Here is a 19,294-nt window from a genome sequence, read left to right as displayed (position 1 = left end):
CATTAATTCCATCGATATATATCCAAAATGTCCATTTATTTGGACCGTTTCATCCAGAAAAACACAGCTTCCAACTTTCGCCAAGTCATACAAAATATATCAAAAGTTACATGTAAACTTTACCAAAACATTTCAAACTACTTTGGTAATACAACGTTAGGTATTTTTAAACGTTAATAATCGATCAATTTGAAGACGGGATAATCTGTGTTCAATACAAAAATAATATTTTTTTGTAACGTGACTCTCAAAATATTTACTTCATGTGACCCTCATTTACGATAGCCCTACTTCTTCACTACACAAAGGAATAACCTCAACCGATTTCCAAGGACTGGTGACATCCAGTGGAAGCGGTAGGAACTGCAAGCAAGTCCAGAAAGCTGGTGTCTGTAAAAAACCTAATTGAAAAGACAGTGACATCAAAAAAATACAAATTCTGAATGGTTTGTCCTCAGGGTTCTGCCTGTTACATAAGTCATGTTATTCTCACAGACATGATTCAAACAGTTTTAGAAACTTCAGTGTTTTTCCTATCCAAATATACTAATAATATGCATATCTTATATTCTGGGGATGAGTAGCAAGCAGTTGAATTTTGGCATGCTATTTTTCCCGAAAGTGAAAATGCTGCCCCCTGACCTCAAGAAGTTATGGCACTTCCGGTTGTCACAGGAAGCTAAAAGTAAACACATATCCTCATTGGGGTATCCTCTTACAGAATTCTGAGTTTAAAGTTTTTACGTTAAGAATTGACTGATCTACACAGGGTTGAATGCAGTGAGTTATACAAACTGCAGGTTTGGTATATCAAAACACCTTCAGGGTGAATTTAATCACATCCGGTTGCTCCAGGAAGCTTAGAATCAACACAGGTAGACCTCATAGTTGCCTGATGGATAGTCATCGAAGACAGGTTCATAAGTCATTCATAACCCACATTGCCTTCTCCCATAAATTCAACCTGAAGCCTATGTAGTCCTATGGGAAGAGAAGTCATTGCAAACTGTTTGATGTAAACACTGTTAAGGGTTAATGCCACACGGTCAAAGTTAGGCTTGCAGATCCCGGGAGGACCTCGGGAACGTTCCTGAGGTCGAATTGTGCTTCTAACCCTAACGGTTCTCCTGCTGTCACCCAAAAGCACCTGACATTTAGGGCCAGGCTTCATTATGGGCCTACTTTTTTTCATGGTCGCTGCGCTCAGACCGAGCGAGCTACAGTCAAGCGGGGCATCTCGTTGAACTCGGCACAGCCTAGTGATTATGGTAATGCCATTGCAGGCTCTGTGTGTCTTTAAGCACCACACTGTGTCACTCCATCCTTGCTGTGTGTGTGTGTGAGTGCTTTTCTTTGACATCTGTTGGGAGAAATGACTGAATTACAGTTCATGAGGGTTGCCTAACCACACATGAAGTTTTGAAAAGATCTGACCTTTTTAACCCTTCAAAACAGCCTCTATGACCCCAATTTACGGCACTTCCAGTTGACACAGGAAGCTGAAAGTGAACACATATCCTCCTTGGGGTAGGCTTTTACAGAATTTAGAGTTTTAAGTCTTTACGTTAAGAACTGACTTGTTTACAGAGGGTTGAATGATTGAGTGTTATTTCAGAAAATCACAGAAATCACGTAGAGTTCCGAAACCCACCTTAACGGATTCGTCTGAACATGCCGCAACTGGATCTGTAACTTTTTTGTGAAAAAAAAAACATTTCTCTGAACATCACCAATTGTACATTGTACGATTTCTCTTAAATTACGATAAATGTCTGTTTCTTTTTTCCTTACACTGTAGGTTCATGTACTTTGACGTGAAGCGGTCAAATTAGCGCTCTATTTTAGTTTTTGACCTTTAATCCCAGAAAAATGGCCTTAACTCAAAGCGTTGAGGCCTCGACACAGTCTTTTTCGGGGCTAACAGCCCAGTAGTCCAAACCTATGCTCACCAAGTTTCGTCTTCGAAGTCTTTTCCATTTCTAAGAAATGGCCATGTCGTGATTGGTGATGTTTTGTACATTTGCAATAAGATTCCATTCGCCATCTGGTGGAATTTACCGGGACAGCAGAAAAATGACCAAAATTTGAACATTTTCTAAAACGGAAACCGAATGTCCGAGAGACTTCTTTCGATGATTTCCCAGAAGATCTGGCCGCCGTCGGCAAATTTTACAAACATCCGCGGACGACTAGTAAGGGACCGTACATTTGCAATACGGAGTTTCTCATCGATCATACAGCAAATGCCAAAATGTGCCCTTCATGTATGGAATAGCCTAGTCAAAGTCCAGACCTAATCCCAATTGAGATGTGGCAAGACTTGAAACGAGCAGTTCCTGCTTCAAAACCCACAAATGTTGCTGAGGTAAAGCAGTTCTGCATGCAAGAGTGGGCCAAAATTCCTCCACGGCGATGTGAGAGACTGATCAACAACTACAGGAAGCATTTGGTGGCAGTCATTGCAGCTAAAGGTGGCACAACCAGTTATTTATTGTAAGGGGGCAATTACTTTTTCACACAGGGGAATTGGGTGTTGCATAACTTAAAATGCAAAAATCAATGGGGCAACACTTTCACAGCACTGTATTGCAGATACAGTAGCTCCTGAGTGTATCTCTCCCCATGCTTTCTGATAGCTAGTCAGACTTCTCCAACGCTGGTGCTAGGGCCTGACTTAAGTCCTATAAGGACACTGTTGGCAGGTGGGCTTTTGGAGCAGCTTAAGCTCTGCCATTATTTGTTTGTGCCTAAACCTCAGCAATAAGGCACTTGAGTAAACCGCAGCTGTTGACTAAGATTGGACTTGTGTATTCAAAGTTAATCTGCAGGCAAACTGTCTGTGAGTGATTGACTTTGCCCTGTTGGGTTGTGTACTATACCTGTGAGTTAGGGCCAGATGTGTTAGTTTAGAGATTAAACTACTGCAGGGATTGATCATGTCAGCCAATCAGCTCTCCTAGTTGAAAAACAAAAAGACAATCCTCCCATGAAAAACGACCGTATGTTCTTTCAGTTGTGGCTCTTGAACCTATTGCCCCTTCCAAAGCTTTTCAAAGGCATCTTATCAACCAACCACCACTGTGTAAATACTTGTGTGGCTACGGCTTGTTTGATCGGCTCTGACAATGTGATTTCATGTGCTTTATTACATAAGCTCAAACAGAAGAACCAACAGCTGAAGCAGATAATGGACCAGCTCCGAAACCTCATCTGGGAGATAAACTCCATGCTGGCTGTTAGAAGTTGAATGGCAAACACGGCGACACAGAGTGTGACACACAGGCGCAGGCGTGCATACATACACAAACATATATACACACACACCACCGACAGGAAGATATGGTTATTAACTGGATAAGTGACAGGGTCCCTCTAAGGTGGCACTTAAGAAATGCAAGCTTTCACAATATACCACTCTCAGTCCCACAAGACGAGTTGGGAGAGAAGAGGGGGAAGAACGCAAAGAAGAATGAAGACAGGTCATGCAATGGGGAAATGCTGATATACACTAACCGGCCAATTTATTAGGCACACCCATTTAGTACTGGGGTCAGACCCCCCCTGCCCCCAGAACAGCCTGAATTTTTTGGGCATTATACAAGGTGTCAGAAACGTTCCACAGGGATTTTGGTCCACGCTGAAGCGATGGCATCATGCAGTTGCTGCAGATTGGATGGTGGTACATTCAGTAGGCACACAATCACCAACACTGGATAAATGAGGAGTGGAAAAACATTGCCTGGAACATGACAGAGTTCAGTTTACTTGAGTGGCCTGCGCAGTCCCATACCTCATCCCAAAGATGCTCTATTGGATAGATTTTTTTTTTTTTAACTAGACAAGTCAGTTAATTAACTTCTTGCCGCACGGATCCCTTTAGCGGGATAATTTTCGTAAACAACCGCTGAATTACAGAGCGACAAATTAAAAAATAATGCAATCATGAAATCACAAGTGAAATATACCAAAACACAGCTTAGCTTGTTGTTAATCCACCTATTGTGTCAGATTTTGAAAATATGCTTTACAGCGAAAGCAATCCAAGCGTTTGTGAGTCTATCAATCAGTAGACAAAACAGTAAGAACAGCTAGCCGCAAATTAGCTTGGTCACGAAAGTCAGAAAAGCAATAAAATTAATCGCTTACCTTTGATAATCTTCGGACGTTTGCACTCACGAGACTCCCAGTTACACAATACATTTTATTTTTGTTCGATAAAGAGAAATTTTATAACCAAAAACCGCCATTTGGTTTGCGTGTTAAGTTCAGAAAACTACAGGCTCGTTCCGGTCCTGAAAGGCAGACGAAAATTCCAAAAAGTATCCGTAATGTTCATAGAAACATGTCAAACGTTTTTTTATAATCAATACTCAGGTTGTTTTTAACATACATAATCGATAATATTTCAACCGGACGGTAACCTATTCAATACTACAGAGAAAGAAAATGTCGAGCTACATCTCTCGCGCGCAGGAACTAATCAAAGGACACCTGACCTGTTTTGAATTTTTTTTTTCAAAATAAAAGCTTGAAACTATGTCTAAAGCCTGGTAACAGCCTGAGGAAGCCATTGGAAAATGAATCTGGTTGATACCCCTTTAAATGGAGGAGGGGCAGGCAACGGAACAGGGATTTTTCCAAATAAAAGGCACTTCTGGGTTGGATTTCCTCAGGTTTTCGCCTGCAAAATCAGTTCTGACAATATTTTGACCGTTTTGGAAACTTTAGAGTGTTTTCTATCCTAATCTGTCAATTATATGCATATTCTAGCATCTGGACCTGAGAAATAGTCCGTTTACCTTGGGAACGTTATTTTTCCAAACATAAAAATTCTGCCCCCTAGCTGAAAGAAGTTAAGAACAAATTCGTATTTTTGTTTTTCACCCCTTTTTTCACCCCAATTTCATGTTATCCAAATTGGTAGTTGTTACAGTCTTGTCTCATCGCTGCAACTCCCGTATGGACTCGGGAGAGGCGAAGGTCGAGAGCCATGCGTCCTCCGAAACAGAACCCACCAAGCGACACAGATTCTTGACACAATGCCTATCCAACCCGGAAGCCAGCCGCACCAATGGGTCGGAGGAAATACGGTACACCTGGCGACCGTGTCAGCGTGCACTGCGCTCGGCCCGCCACAGGAGTCGCTAGTGCGCGATGAGACAAGGATATCCCTGCCTGCCAAATCCTCCCTAACCCGGACGACGCTGGGCCAATTGTGCGCCACCCCATGGGCCTCCCGGTTGAAGCCGGCTGAGACAGAGCCTGGACTCAAACCACAGTTAGCACTGCCTTAGACCACAAATTCTTATTTTCAATGACGGCCTAGGAACAGTGGGTTAACTGCCTTGTTCAGGGGCAGAACGACAGATATTTACCTTGTCAGCTCCGGGATTCTATCTTGCAACCTTTTGGTTACTAGTCCAGCGCTCTAACCACTAGGCTACCTACCGCCCCTGAGGACTCCGCAGACCACTCAAGTGAACTGAACTTGCTGTCATGTTCAAGGCATGTTTTTCCACTCCTCAGTTGTCCAGTGTTGGTGACCGTGTGCCCACTGGAGCAGCTTCTTTTTGTTTTTAGCTGATATAGGAGTGGAACCCGGTGTGGTCAACTGCTGCAATAGCCCCATCCATGACAAGGACCAACGAGTTGTGTGTCCTGAGATTCTGTTCTGCACACCACTGTTGTACTGCGCCGTTATTTGTTTGTTCGTGGCCCACTTGTTAACTTGCACGAGTCTTGCCATTCTCCTTCGACCTCTCTCATCAACGAGCTGTTTGTCGCCCACAGGACTGCCGCCGACTGGATGTTTTTGATTTGTCGCATCGTTCTCAGTAAACCCTAGACACGGTCATTCGTGAAAATCCCAGGAGAGCGCCCGTTTCTGAGATACTGGATCCGGCTTGCCTGGCACCGACGATCATACCATGCTCAAAGTCAATTAGGCCACTCCTTTTGCCAAATTCTAACATTCATTCGCACAGTAAACGAATGCCTCGGTGCCCGTCTGCCTGCTTTATCCAGCAAGCCACGTGACTCACTCTCGTTAGGAGCGATCCATGTGTGTGAACGGGATGTTGTACCTAACACACTGGCCGGTGAGTGTAGTTATCGCCTACAATATGGTTATTAAGAGGACTTTCAGAGTTGTGGTTTGAAAGACTATAGTCATGGCTTTCAGTAGAATTAAAATCAACTGTTGATTTATTGTAGATACTAGGTATAAATGCAGGGCAATATGTAGACATTCGTACAACATTATATATATTTAAATCTCCATCCTAAGATATTTGACAAATACTCAGATTACCCATTTAAAGGGGTTTTGATGTTCGATTTCCCCCAAGATGTTTTTATACATTCTTTAACCATTTTAGCTAAAAGGACATATAGGGCAACATTTGTATCGTGCAGGAGAGCACAGATATGTAAAAACATAGTAGGGCACATTGTTGAATATAAGTTTCAAATTGATTCAATGCCAGATTGAGGTTTGCATTTTTTTCCCCCAGCACAGATCTGGGATCTTTTGCACCATGAACATGATAGTGTGGTAAAACGAAGATGGAGTTTTGTGTATTGTATTTTTGTTTTGTGTGGTTGGATGCTCGATGTAAAAGTGACAATGCAGCATCTACTGGACTTTTTATGATCATCACAATGTCTCGTTAACTTTTATAATTCTATGCGCTATAAATCCTGCTGTGATTTAGGCCAACACCGTTTCTTTCTGTTCTATTTTTATATCTGTGTTCTCACTGCTCGCGAGGACAGCCAGATCAAGTGGGGAAGTCTCTTTGTGGTCTTTTTGGATTGTCCCCAGGCTTTAAAACTTTTTTATTTTTAAATTACAACCAGAAACAGTGCCGGCCCAGCCTATAAGCGACATAAACAATTTATTAGGGCCCCGCGGCCACTGGGGCCCCATGACACTTTGATTGAATCCTGGTGTTATTATACTGATGATTTGTTAACGTACAGTGCATTCGGAAAGTATTGCGACCCCTTCACTTTTTCCACATTTTGTTACCACCTTATTCTAAAATGTATGAATGTTTTTCCTTTCATCAATCTACACACAATACCCCATAATGACAAAGCAAAAACAGGTTTAGAAATGTTTTGCAATATTACAATGAAAAAAACTATCACATTTACATAAACATTCAGACCCTTTACTCAGTACTTTGTTGAAGCACCTTTGGCAGCGATCTGAGTCTGAGGTCCTGAGCGCTCAAGAGCAGGTTTTCATCAAGGATCTCTGTACTTTGCTTCGTTCATCTTTCCCTCGATCCTGACTAGTCTCCCAGTCCCTGCCACTGAAAAACAGCCCACAGCATGATACTGTCACCACCAAGCTTCACCGTATGGATGGTATTGGCCAAGTGATGAGTGGTGCCTGGTTTCCTTCAGACGTGATGCTTGGCATTTAGGCCAAAGAGTTCAATCTTGGTTTCATCAGACCAGAGAATCTTGTTTGTCATAGTCTGAAAGTCCTTTAGGTGCCTTGTGGCAAACTCAAAGCAGGCCGTCACGTGCCTTTTACTGAGCAGTGGCTTCCGTCTGGGCACTCTACAATAAAGGCCTGATTGGTGGAGTGCTGCAGAGATGGTTGTCCTCCCATCTCCTCAGAGGAACTCTGGAGTTCTGTCAGGGTGAACCTTCTTGGTCACCTCCCTGACCAAGGCCCTTCTCCCTCGGTTTCTCAGTTTGGCCGGGCGGCCAGCTCTAGGAAGAGTCTTGGTGCTTCCAAACTTCTGCCATTTAAGAATGATGGAGGCCACTGTGTTCTTGGGGACCTTCAATTCTAAATACATTTTTTGGTACTCTTCCGCAGATCTGTGCCTCAACACAATCTTGTCTTGGAGCTCTACGGACAATTCCTTCAACCTCATGGCTTGGATTTTGCTTTGACAACTGTGGGACCTTGTATAGACAGGTGTGTGCCTTTCCAAATCATGTCCAATCAATTTAATTTAATTTACCGCAGGTGGACTCCAATTACGTTGTAGAAACATCTCAAGGATGATCCATGGAAACAGGATGCACCTGAGCTCAATTGAGGGTTTTTGTTTTGTCATTATGGGTATTGTGTGTAGATTGATGAGGAAAATGTTTTATTTAATCAATTTTAGAATAAAGCTGTAACATAACAAAATGTGGAAAAAGTCAAGGGGTCTGAATACATTCCCGAATACAGTGTAGGTGATGGTTTCTACGGTTGTGGCTGGATGGAGTAGGCCTACAGCTCCATCGAGTTGTTGACAACTGTATCATTTTAGCTAAGCCTAACCCTTTTCCTAACCTTAACCTCAGTGGGCGAATGCTATAACACGGATCTCCCGCAATACAGATTAAATCCAACCCCTCATTCTCCTAACCTGCTATGTTTATTATCCTAACCTGCTACGTAAACAAACCATCAGTCGACAAATCATCAGTATCACATCGGCCTCAATCATGTTCTGAGGGAAGCTCCGCCTTGAGCAGAACTAATGTGATTGGTTGGATGAAAGTAGGTGGTTTACAGGTGAGTCAAAAAAAAGGTAGGTTGGAGGCATTACATGCGTGTTGCGATCCGCTAGGTTGCCAGTTCAAATCAAGATTACGACTTTTGTTTTCCAACCTTACCGAACATTCTTAACTAATTACATTTCTAATCTTTCAACATTTGACTGAATAGCTTTAAATATGTGAAAACACCAGAGCATTAAATAACTACTAGTCAGGAATGTGGGGTAGGTAGCCTGTTACTCCAAGTAGTTTTCTTACAATCCCTCGGTAAGCCCATGTTGGCTAAAATGTTTTAGGTTGCTAGGTAAGTTAGTCTAGCCAGATATCTAAACCTTGTAGTAATCATGGCTGAATTACGAACCAGGTATGCAGGGGACGTGCACAGGGGCCCGGACTTCCAGCGGGCCCCCATTTATTTTTTTTGTCACTCTTATGTCTTTAAAATGGCATAAGCCATGGCAAAATATGTAGAATTGTAGGAAATTTGCATTTAAACTGCAAACTTTATCAAACCCATGGCAAAACCACACATTTTTCTCTCCGCTGCCAAGAGGGGGGCCCTAAAAAGTTCTGCCAGCAAGGTTTTTTTTTTTTTGCATAAGGCTACGGCCGGTTATGGGAGGAAAGATGGACTGTGGCTGACAGTAGAGAAACAGAAAGGGAGGCCGCAGGCTATCAGGTCTCATATTAATATCAATATTAGCTTCAGATTACGATAAATAATTAAGTTGGTTGGGGTCATATCCAAGTTGTGTTATGAGGTTATTGTCCACAGGGAAATGTTAGAGGACATATTATGCAACTCCATCCCAAATTTCACACTGTTCCCTATATAGTGCACTACTTTTGACCAGAGCGCATGGGTCTCCGGTCGAAAGCAGTGCATTATGATTATGTAGGGGATATGGTGTCATTTGGGAAGCAGAATGGGGAGGAAAGCAAAGACACTCTTTCCACAGAATAAGAATCAATAGCTGGATAGTGGATCATGATTTATTTTCACGAATCAGGTTTCCAGCCAAAGCTTTTATGCTAGTAAAGTAGGGTACAAGGGGGTAAACCCCCCTGTAATTCACATTAAGACCACAAGATGTCAACAAATTATTTTCCTGGTTGTCACTGCTCTTGCTCAACAAAAAATGTCCTGTGTCATCACAACTTTGAGATATTTCAAAACGATTTTGTGATAAATTTGTAATTTTTTTGCCATTTTGAAAAAGTTGTAGATATATTCCAATAACGTTAAATCTATATATATTTTTTAGATACACAAGTAGGAAAGCCTTAAGATACATAATCCACTTGTTTAGAGAGAAATGTAGGTATTTTTTTAGTAAAGGGGGTAGCTGGCCCCTGGGGGCTAGTTTCCCCTTTATGGTTATGAATGTGTTTCTACCTGTCATTTAGACGATGACTAGCCCAGTTAGCACTAGTTTATGCTAACTCGCTAGCTAGCAACTTCACTATCAGTAAATGCTAGTCAGCATAAGGTGCTAGGAGTGCTTGCTAGCAACCTTACTACCAGATCATCCGAGGTAAAATACATAAAAAAGATAACATAACTTATTTGCAGTTATAAATGTTTCCACTAGTGACTGATAGCATTACAGTTGATGTTACTTTATAGCCTTTTATCTATTTTACAATGCATTTTATGTCACATAGCTTGCTACGTTTTTAAGAGAGAGCTTTTCAATTGGCATATCTCCCCCTTTTTTCAGTCACAGGTGGGGACTGGATTAGGTGTGAGCAGTGCAGGAGGTGGGCTACTGAGTTGTGCTCCAATTTTACTGGGGATAGCTTTATTTGTGACCTATGTACAAATTAAAATTGTGCAATAGTATCAATGTTACACTGAATTGAGTTAAGTTATTATTAAATGTTATATTCCAATGATAGTTATATTCCATTCCAAATGTCGACAAAATACGCTAGACGAGGTGTTATCTTTTTGTGTCAGTAAAATAAAGTATGCTAGAAATGTCAGTGGAAATGCCTTTGTGCGCAAATATTGATATAATTACCCATCATGTCGAAGTAACTTGGAGTCACGCGATGACATGTTGTGTAGTACTCCAACTACGACTCGTCCGGGAAAGCATGCAGTTTAGTAGGATACAGATTAAATAATTATAATTAATTTCACAGGGTGGTGAAAGTGCAAGGTGATGAGCTTGATGCGCCTTTGCAATAAATATCAAGGATCTTATTCTGGTGACGTGATCAAAAAAAGAAACGTCTCTTTTTCAGGACCCTGTCTTTCAAAGATAATTTGTAAAAATCCAAATAACTTCACAGATCTTCATTGTAAAGGGTTTAAACACTGTTTCCCATGCTTGTTCAATGAACCATAAACATGCACCTGTGGAACGGTCATTAAGACACTAACAGCTTACAGACTGTAGGCAATTAAGGTCACAGTTATGAAAACTTAGGACACTAAAGAGGCCTTTCTACTGACTCTGAGAAACACCAAAAGAAAGATGCCCAGGGTCCCTGCTCATCTGCGTGAACGTGCCTTGCATGCCGCTAGGAGGCATGAGGACTGCAGATTAAGGCCAGGGCAATAAATTGCAATGTCCGTACTGTGAGACGCCTAAGACAGCGCTACAGGGAGACAGGACGGACAGCTGATCGTCCTCGCAGTGGTAGACCACATGTAACAACACCTGCACAGGATCGATACATCCAAACATCAGTCCTGCGGGACAGGTACAGGATGGCAACAACAACTGCCTCGAGTTACACCAGGATCGCACAATCCCTCCATCAGTGCTCAGACTGTATGCAATAGGCTGAGAGAGGCTGGACTGAGAGCTTGTAGGCCTGTTGTAAGGCAGGTCCTCACCAGATATCACTGGCAACAATGTTGCCTATGGGCACAAACTCACCGTCTTTGGACCAGACGGGACTGGCAAAAAGTGCTCTTCACTGACGAGTCGCAGTTTTGTCTCACCAGGGGTGATGGTCGGATTCGCGCTTATCATCGAAGGAATGAGCGTTACACCAAGGCCTGTACTCTGGAGCGGGATCGATTTTGAGGGTTCGTCATTGTCTGGGGCGGTGTGTTCACAGCATCATCGGACTGTGCTCGTTGTCATTGCAAGCAATCTCAACGCTGTGCGTTACAGGGAAGACATCCTCCTCCCTCATGTGGTACCCTTCCTGCAGGCTCATCCTGACATGACCCTCCAGCATGACAATGCCACCAGCCATACTGCTCGTTCTGTGCGTGATTTCCTGCAAGACAGGACTGTCAGTGTTCTGCCATGGCCAGCGAAGAGCCCGGATCTCAATCCCATTGAGCACGTCTGGGACCTGTTGGATCGGAGGTTGAGGGCTAGGCTTTTTATACCTACAGGGGTCATAAAATTCCAAATCAAATTTCTAAATGGTACGACAATCTTAAAACAATTCCATATGTTAGTTTAGTAGATATTGCAATCCAAGAGCTTAGACCTACAGGGGTTTTAAACCAAAAAAAGTGCCTAGTCTATTCTGTAATGTAACTCGACATTACTATGCTCAACAGTAGGCTAGACATTGCCTCACAGCAATAAACATTCACGCATCAATGATCAAATGTTTTTTTTATTATAAATCATTCTTACAAAAATTGGCATGTTTCTATTTCATTTACCTCTATAAAAGTCATTTGTTAATTACAAGGTAGGCAGGAGGAAGGCATCAGGACAGCTGGGAGCAAATTACATTGTAAAAAAAAAAAAAAATCTTGTCTGTCTGATACAGTCAAGTACTGATAAATAATTCCATAGAAGTGGTCATGCAGGTGCGTTGTCGGCCATCACCAGAGTTTAATAGCCGACAGAAGAGCGGTCAAGAATGAATGAAAGCGGTGCTAAATCTCCAGTGTACGTCAAGGTGAACGAGAGCCCTGTATGGCGCTCCTCTTCTGACAGTTTGTTTTCCATGAGCTCAAAAACAAAAATTTGATTGAATTTTTTTGGGAAAAAAAAGGCACAATCACAGACAGAACCATGCTGCACATCCAACCACACTGATACAGATGCCATGCATTGATAAACCATAGACTGTCTGGTATCCTCTGGTTTTATGGAAGGACATGTTTAAATGAGAGTTGTTTTACAACATTACTGTTTTGAGTTGAGTTATATTTGTACCAGATATGACAGTAAGAGAATTGCCAGAGTTTTCCCAAAACTATCAATGAGTTTGCAGATGTGGACAGTGACAAAAACACATGGTGAATCTAAAATACACTCTAGCTACAAACGAAAACCCTCGATCTGTTCAAGAGACCCAGCTGCCATTGAAATGCTCACAGCAAATCCAATTCTAGATTGGTATCATCTTGTCTCCATGGTGATTATGAATTAACTGACATGGTAACACAGATTTATTTCTATAATGGTTGCAGTTGCTCTATATATGAAGATTTTAAAAGCAAAAAGGGATGGTTTTATTCCATGGAAACTAAATAATATATATTGGCAACAATGTGAAAACAATTAACCCTCCTATTTTGTTGTAGGTCAATTTGACCCATTTCCAGGTTTGAGTGGTCTAAAATATTAGTTAACCTCTTTCTCCATGAAAATGACTTTTCCTCATTTAGGGTCATGAACCTAACTTCAACATGTGGAATGTCTGTAGATTTTGTAGACAAACGTGCTGTTGTGGGTCATTTTGACCCAGAGGCTTTCATGTGTATAGATATTTGCAGAGGACCAAAATAAACAAGGTGTCTTCGATGTGTTCTGGTTGCACTTTTCTAATTATGTTTGGGCGGAAAGGAGTTTCCCAAGCTTCTCCTTCTCAGTGCGAGAGCAGCAGATCTCAGACACGGACAGTCATAAATGAGCTCCGAAAGATGTTCAGTCATTGAAGCCTCATCACAAACGTTGGACTGTGACAGTGAAATAGAAGAAGAGGTTTCAGAGACAGGACTGTTGACCCAGATTGTGAATATTTCTCTGATGAAGAGGATTCAGGAGGTGGAGTCTGCCATACCATCTCCATCAGATGAGAGAGAGAGCATGCGACAACCATCATCCAGAGAAGAGAGGACATGGACATCTAAAGATGGTTATATAGAATGGTCACCACAGTGAAGTCATGGTAGACTGTCAGCTCAAAATTGTTCCAGGGCCTACACGTTTTTCTCTGCCCCACCCCTCGCAAAGACAGGTCAACCAGCACCATTTGTGTAGAATGCAATAAATCCAGTTGAAGTCGGAAGTTTACATACACTTCGGTTGGAGTCATTAAAACTCGTTTTTCCAACCACTCCACAAATGTCTTGTTAACAAACTATAGTTTTGGCAAGTCGGTTAGGACATCTACTTTGTGTATTGACACAAGTAATTTTTCCAACAATTGTTTACAGATTATTTCACTCTATCACAATTCCAGAGGGTCAGAAGTTTAGATACACTAAGTTGACTGTGCCTTTAAACAGCCTGGAAAATTACATAAAATTATGTCATGGCTTTAGAAGCTTCTGATAGGCTAATTGACATTTGTACCTGTGGATGTATTTCAAGGCCTACCATCAAACCCAGTGCCTCTTTGCTTGACATCATGGGATAATCAAAAAAAATCAGCCAAGACCTCAGAATTTTTTTTTGTAGACCTCCACAAATCTGGTTCCTCCTTGGGAGCAATTTCCAAACGCCTGAAGGTACCACGTTCATCTGTACAAACAATAGTATGCCAGTATAAACAACATGTGACAACACAGCTGCCATACCGCTCAGGAAGGAGACGTGTTCTGTCTCATAGAGATTAACGTACTTTGGTGCGAGAAGTGCAAATCAATCCCAGAACAACAGCAAAGGACCTTGTGAAGATGCTGGAGGAAACCGGTACAAAAGTATTTATATCCACAGTAAAACGAGTCCTATATCGACCTAACCTGAAAGGCCGCTCAGGAAGGAAGAAGCCACTGCTCCAAAACTGCCATAAAAAAATCCAGACTACGGTTTGCAACTGCACATGGGGACAAAGACTGCACTTTTTGGAGAAATGTCCTCCGGTCTGATGAAACAAAAATAGAACTGTTTGGCCATAATGACCATCGTTATGTTTGGAGGAAAAAGGGGGATGCTTGCAAGCCGAAGAACACCATCCCAACCGTGAAGCACGGGGTGGCAGCATCATGTTGTGGGGGTGCTTTTCTGCAGGAGGGACTGGTGCACTTCACAAAATAGATGGCATCATGAGGAGAGAAAATTATGTGGATATATTGAAGCGACATCAGTCAGGAAGTTAAAGCTTGGTCGCAAATGGGTCTTCCAAATGGACAATGACCCCCAGCATACTTCCAAAGTTGTGGTGAAATGGCTTAAGGACAACAAAGTCAAGGTATTGGAGTGACCATCACAAAGCCCTGACCTCAATCCCATAGAAAATTTGTGGGCAGAACTGAAAAAGCGTGTGCGAGCAAGGAGGCCTACAAACCTGACTCAGGTACACCAGCTCTGTCAGGAGGAATGGGCCAAAACTCACCCAACTTATTGTGGGAAGCTTGTGGAAGGCTAGCCGAAATGTTTGACCAAAGTTAATTTAAAGGCAATGCTACCAAATACTAATTGAGTGTATGTAAACTTCTGACCCACTGGGAATGTGATGAAGGAAATAAAAGCTGAAAAAACAAAAATCATTCTCTCTACTATTATTCTGACCGTTCACATTCTTAAAATAAAATGGTGATCAAAGACAGGGAATTTTTACTAGGATTAAATGCCTGGAATTGTTTAAAACTGAATCCCTACTTGGTCAAACAGAAAATGCTTGTTTGTAACAAATAGTTCAATGTAGAGTTTTTGAAATCAAATGTTCTGGTATTTCTTCTTTATGAAAGGTCTGACAAGACAAACGTTTTTACTTGATTCTTTGACTGTCGAGTGTGTTTACACTGTGCGGGTCAATCTGACCCATACCACAATGGACTTATTTCCTCACCCCAGCAAAGCACAAGGGTTAACAAAATGTATATCTCACAAAATCAGATTTTTTTTTTTTTTGCTCATCAACTATTCCTTCAGCCAAGAAATCCTGTTATTTTCCCCGTCATACTATACACAGTCTGGTTTTTCTCACATATGAAAATAAATATACATGTTTATGTACAGAAATGTTAATGTCTCTGGTTTCGCCCGTGAAGTCAATGTGCAAGGCTAGGGACTTTCGCTCTTGAGATATAACAAGTTCGTTCAGACAATTCTAGATAGAAAAAGGCTTGATACAAAGATGGTTTTACTGAACCTCATAAAGGGGACCAGATGCAGACCAACATTTTTCATAATCATTGAGATGCATGTCTAGTGCCAAGAGATCCAAGGCTTGCTGTAAGTCAACATCAAAATACAACGTAAATCTCTCTTGGCCAATATCAAGTCATACAAGTTCATTCCAAACTCCTCCTGAGTACATTGCCAGAAAGAAAATAAACATGAAATGCAAACATTTTGTAAAAAAACAAACAATATATTGACAATATACCAGCTTTGGAACTGTACTAAATCTAAGTGTACTGTAGTATTAAGTGTTATGTTGATAATATCACATATGACATTGTGTAAATGACAAGAGGAGATGGGCCAGGCCCACCAATGACACAATATCAACTCATTGGCCATGTATACAACCTAGTGGACACTGACCTCCATTGAATGTATCCTGATATGGAAGATGAAAACAAAAAAATCTATGTGAAAGAGTCTACAACGACCTCAATAAGAAATGACGCAGATACGACGAAGGGGGGTAGAAAAAAAACGGATAGTTGAGCTTTGGCTCACAGCTGATACACTATGGGCCGGTTTCTCGGAGACAGAGCCTAGTTCTGAACAAAAATGCACTTTCAATGGACATCTCCATTGGGAATTTTTGTTGGGGTCTAGGACTAGGTTTAATCCATGTCCGGGAAACTGGCCCTTTAAGTTCAGTCACCTTCACAATAAAAGGCCACTCGAGCACACTACGCTCCTTCAAGTCTTCAGACATTCAAGTACCTGTTCGAGTGAACTAGCAGGGCTCTGTGTGTGGTACAAAGACTAAAGCCTGTTCACAATAGGATTTCACTATAAAGTCATGAGCTTACACATCTCAAAGCTATTTCCTTGAAAATGATCAATAAAATAAAGTATAAAGGTTTTTCCTATTCGACCACAATACAAAAATGTGTCAGGCCAAATGCAGTTGAGCTGGGATGAGTCTATTGTGAGTACAACAGCGTCGCAGGAAAACTAGGAGCAACAGAAATGATGAACAAAGAGGGTAATGAAGAACATTACAATGACAAGGCTAGGTGAGGGGGAGCTGGTTGTCTTTTCACTGTACGCCTAGAGCCAAAGGGTCAAGGTTGTGGGTCACTGCATCCAGAGCAGAGTCAGACATGATGGGAAACAGAGAGACAGACGGTTTCATCAAGGGCTGCTTCCCCAGGGAAACCCAACACTTCAAATGAAATGTCTTTCTCTAATTAAAACACAAAACATATGTCCTCTGACAAATGGTGTAGGAGATGGCTATGTCTATCGAATGGCTTTGAGGCTTGTATTTCACCAACATCATTATGATGAGGAAATCTAGGAAGAACAACGAATATTACAGAGGGCATTTCGACCAGATAGCATCTTCCCCTGCTTTCGATATCGATTTACGGAAAAGATGTGCAATAAGCCATTTTAAAAAGGCAGCCCTAATGTGAATTTCGGGGACATGGCACAACAGACGAGTCACTGAAATCTGTAACACCCCTGTGGAAATGAAGCAGGGTCTAAATTTAGCATGCACTCCTTCTGCCACGGTATTGCTCATAAACAATAAAGGGGGAATAAATGGGTGAAAAGGGTTTGGTTTCGAAGGCAGTGTTCTGCTCCATTTCATCCAGAAATGTTCATGTTGCTCATTCCGACGGAGGGAAAGTGCTCCGCTCGGGCTCGTGGTGGGACGAGCCTACTTTCAGCCTCTGCACACACACTGGTACTGAGCTTCCGAGGGGAAAGACGAGAAGAAAAGTGAAACTGCTTTTGAGAGTTTCGAAGGAAAAAGGGTACATTTAAAATGTGACATGCTTCTGGCTTATCACTGTGATAAAGCAGAGAAACAGACAAGAAATAGAAATCTAACAGTCAGAAAATCAAAGAATGAGCGTAGAGTGGGTGTTTCTGTGGGTTTTGTGACCGCCTCGTGGCAATACGAGTGGCACCATTGGAAAATGGTGGCTTTTAAACCATCCTTCCAGTAAAAGAATAACAAACATATAAAAAGGGGAAAGCGGACTCAACTTTTCTCGACCTTTACTACCAAATGTTGAATTTAATTTAAATCAGGGGACAGTTCCTAGGAAGACCCCAAGGCTTCAAACCAGTGTACATATGGCTGGGAAGTATGGTTAGAAAGGTAATGGAGGAACATGGTTTCCCAGGCTCCAGAGCAGGGGCTGGTGGGTGAGTGTCTCAGGGGTCCTGATGCGGACATAGGGAGGTCATGAAGGAGTCACGGTGGGGTTGCATTGAGTCTAGGTTACCAGCACGGCTGCGGATCTGATCTGAGGTTGGGTTGCCATGTTGGACACCTCCCTTCCTCGACCATCCTGCACATGTGCAGAGAGTCGCAGGAATAGTCTGTTGTAATTCGCTCCTTCGTGGCATTCATAGCAACAAAAATATTCTATCCAAGAGTCTCGTCGGTAGTGTCTGTGTGTGTTTATGTGAACATACTACAGATCTGTATATACGCATAGCTCTCCAGACACCATTTCGCTCGTCAACTCCTGGCGCTGCTGTGGTCATTGGCAATGTGCTGAGTGGAAGACAGAGCTGTAGCGCCGGGCTCCAGGTGGCTGACTGTCCTACTGCCACTGTCGTGGTCCTCCTTCGGCTACCGTCTCCCCCGGCCTCTCTGGCAGGGGGTGCACATCCTGTCAGAGCCTCTCGATGTCCCTGTATTTCTTGCGCAGGATGGAGACCTGGTCCTTGAACAGCACCGGGTCCAGCCTCATTTGGGAGTGGACCAGGGGCATGCCGCCAAACCAGCTGGCGAACTTGTTCATGCACGTCTGCCGCTGGGCGAAGTGGTCCGGGTCGGCCCAGCGCGAGGCCCGCGACGACTGCACGGCGGGAGGAGAGAGAAAAATGGAAGATAAGTTATTGTTAGATCACAGCAGCATGTCATGAGACTAAATAATGTCAGGGTTTCTCAAAATGATGGGGACAAGAGCTGGGTGATATAGACAAAAATCCATATTGTGATAAATTTACATTTTTTGCAATAACAATAAATCAGCTATACATTATTTTGGGGGGGAGGTGATAGAGCTGGGGGAGGTGATAGAGCTGGGGGAGGTGATAGAGCTGGGCAATATGGAGAAAAAGTCATATTTCCATAAATGTAAAATATTTTGCTTGATATCAATAATATATTTTTTTTTAATGGATAGTTACTTTACATTAGCGGCAGGGCTCTAGACAATTATTTTCCAGTGCCAAGTAAGACAACTGAGATGAACTATGATTAAGAAAGAAAGCTAATTCATCTAACATATTCAGAAAAGAATGAGTGATATTTTGAATTATCCGATTTCTTCCTGGCTTTTCAGTTACGAAGGACACCTGCGTCTTTGTAGCGACTGCGTGTATTGATACACCATCCAAAGTATAATTAATAACTTCACCATGCTTAAATAGATATTCAATGTCTGCTTTAAAAAAGGTTTTCCACGTCTACCAATAGGTGCCCTTTTTTGCGAGGCATTGGAAAACCTCACTAGTCTTTGTGATTGCTACGGATA

At 42.2% G+C, this 19,294-nt stretch overlaps 2 protein-coding genes across 2 annotated transcripts in view; one reads left to right on the top strand and one right to left on the bottom strand.

The window, feature by feature from the left end:
* LOC129831346 (mediator of RNA polymerase II transcription subunit 30-like) overlaps positions 1–19,294 on the top strand; it is a 123,126-nt gene that overhangs the window by 63,454 nt on the left and 40,378 nt on the right. The gene's annotated exons all lie outside the window — the stretch shown is intronic.
* LOC129831344 (exostosin-1b-like) overlaps positions 12,088–19,294 on the bottom strand; it is a 104,788-nt gene continuing 97,581 nt past the window's right edge. Inside the window, exon 11 of the mRNA XM_055894674.1 lies at positions 12,088–18,613. Within this exon, the coding sequence (XP_055750649.1) occupies positions 18,428–18,613 (186 nt within the window). The 3' untranslated portion in view covers positions 12,088–18,427. The remainder of the gene's footprint in view (positions 18,614–19,294) is intronic.

This window comes from Salvelinus fontinalis, chromosome 32 (genome assembly GCF_029448725.1).
Source record: "Salvelinus fontinalis isolate EN_2023a chromosome 32, ASM2944872v1, whole genome shotgun sequence".
Lineage (NCBI taxonomy): Eukaryota > Metazoa > Chordata > Actinopteri > Salmoniformes > Salmonidae > Salvelinus > Salvelinus fontinalis.
Note: the sequence above shows the minus strand (reverse complement) of the source record. Positions and strands in the feature narration are given on the sequence as shown.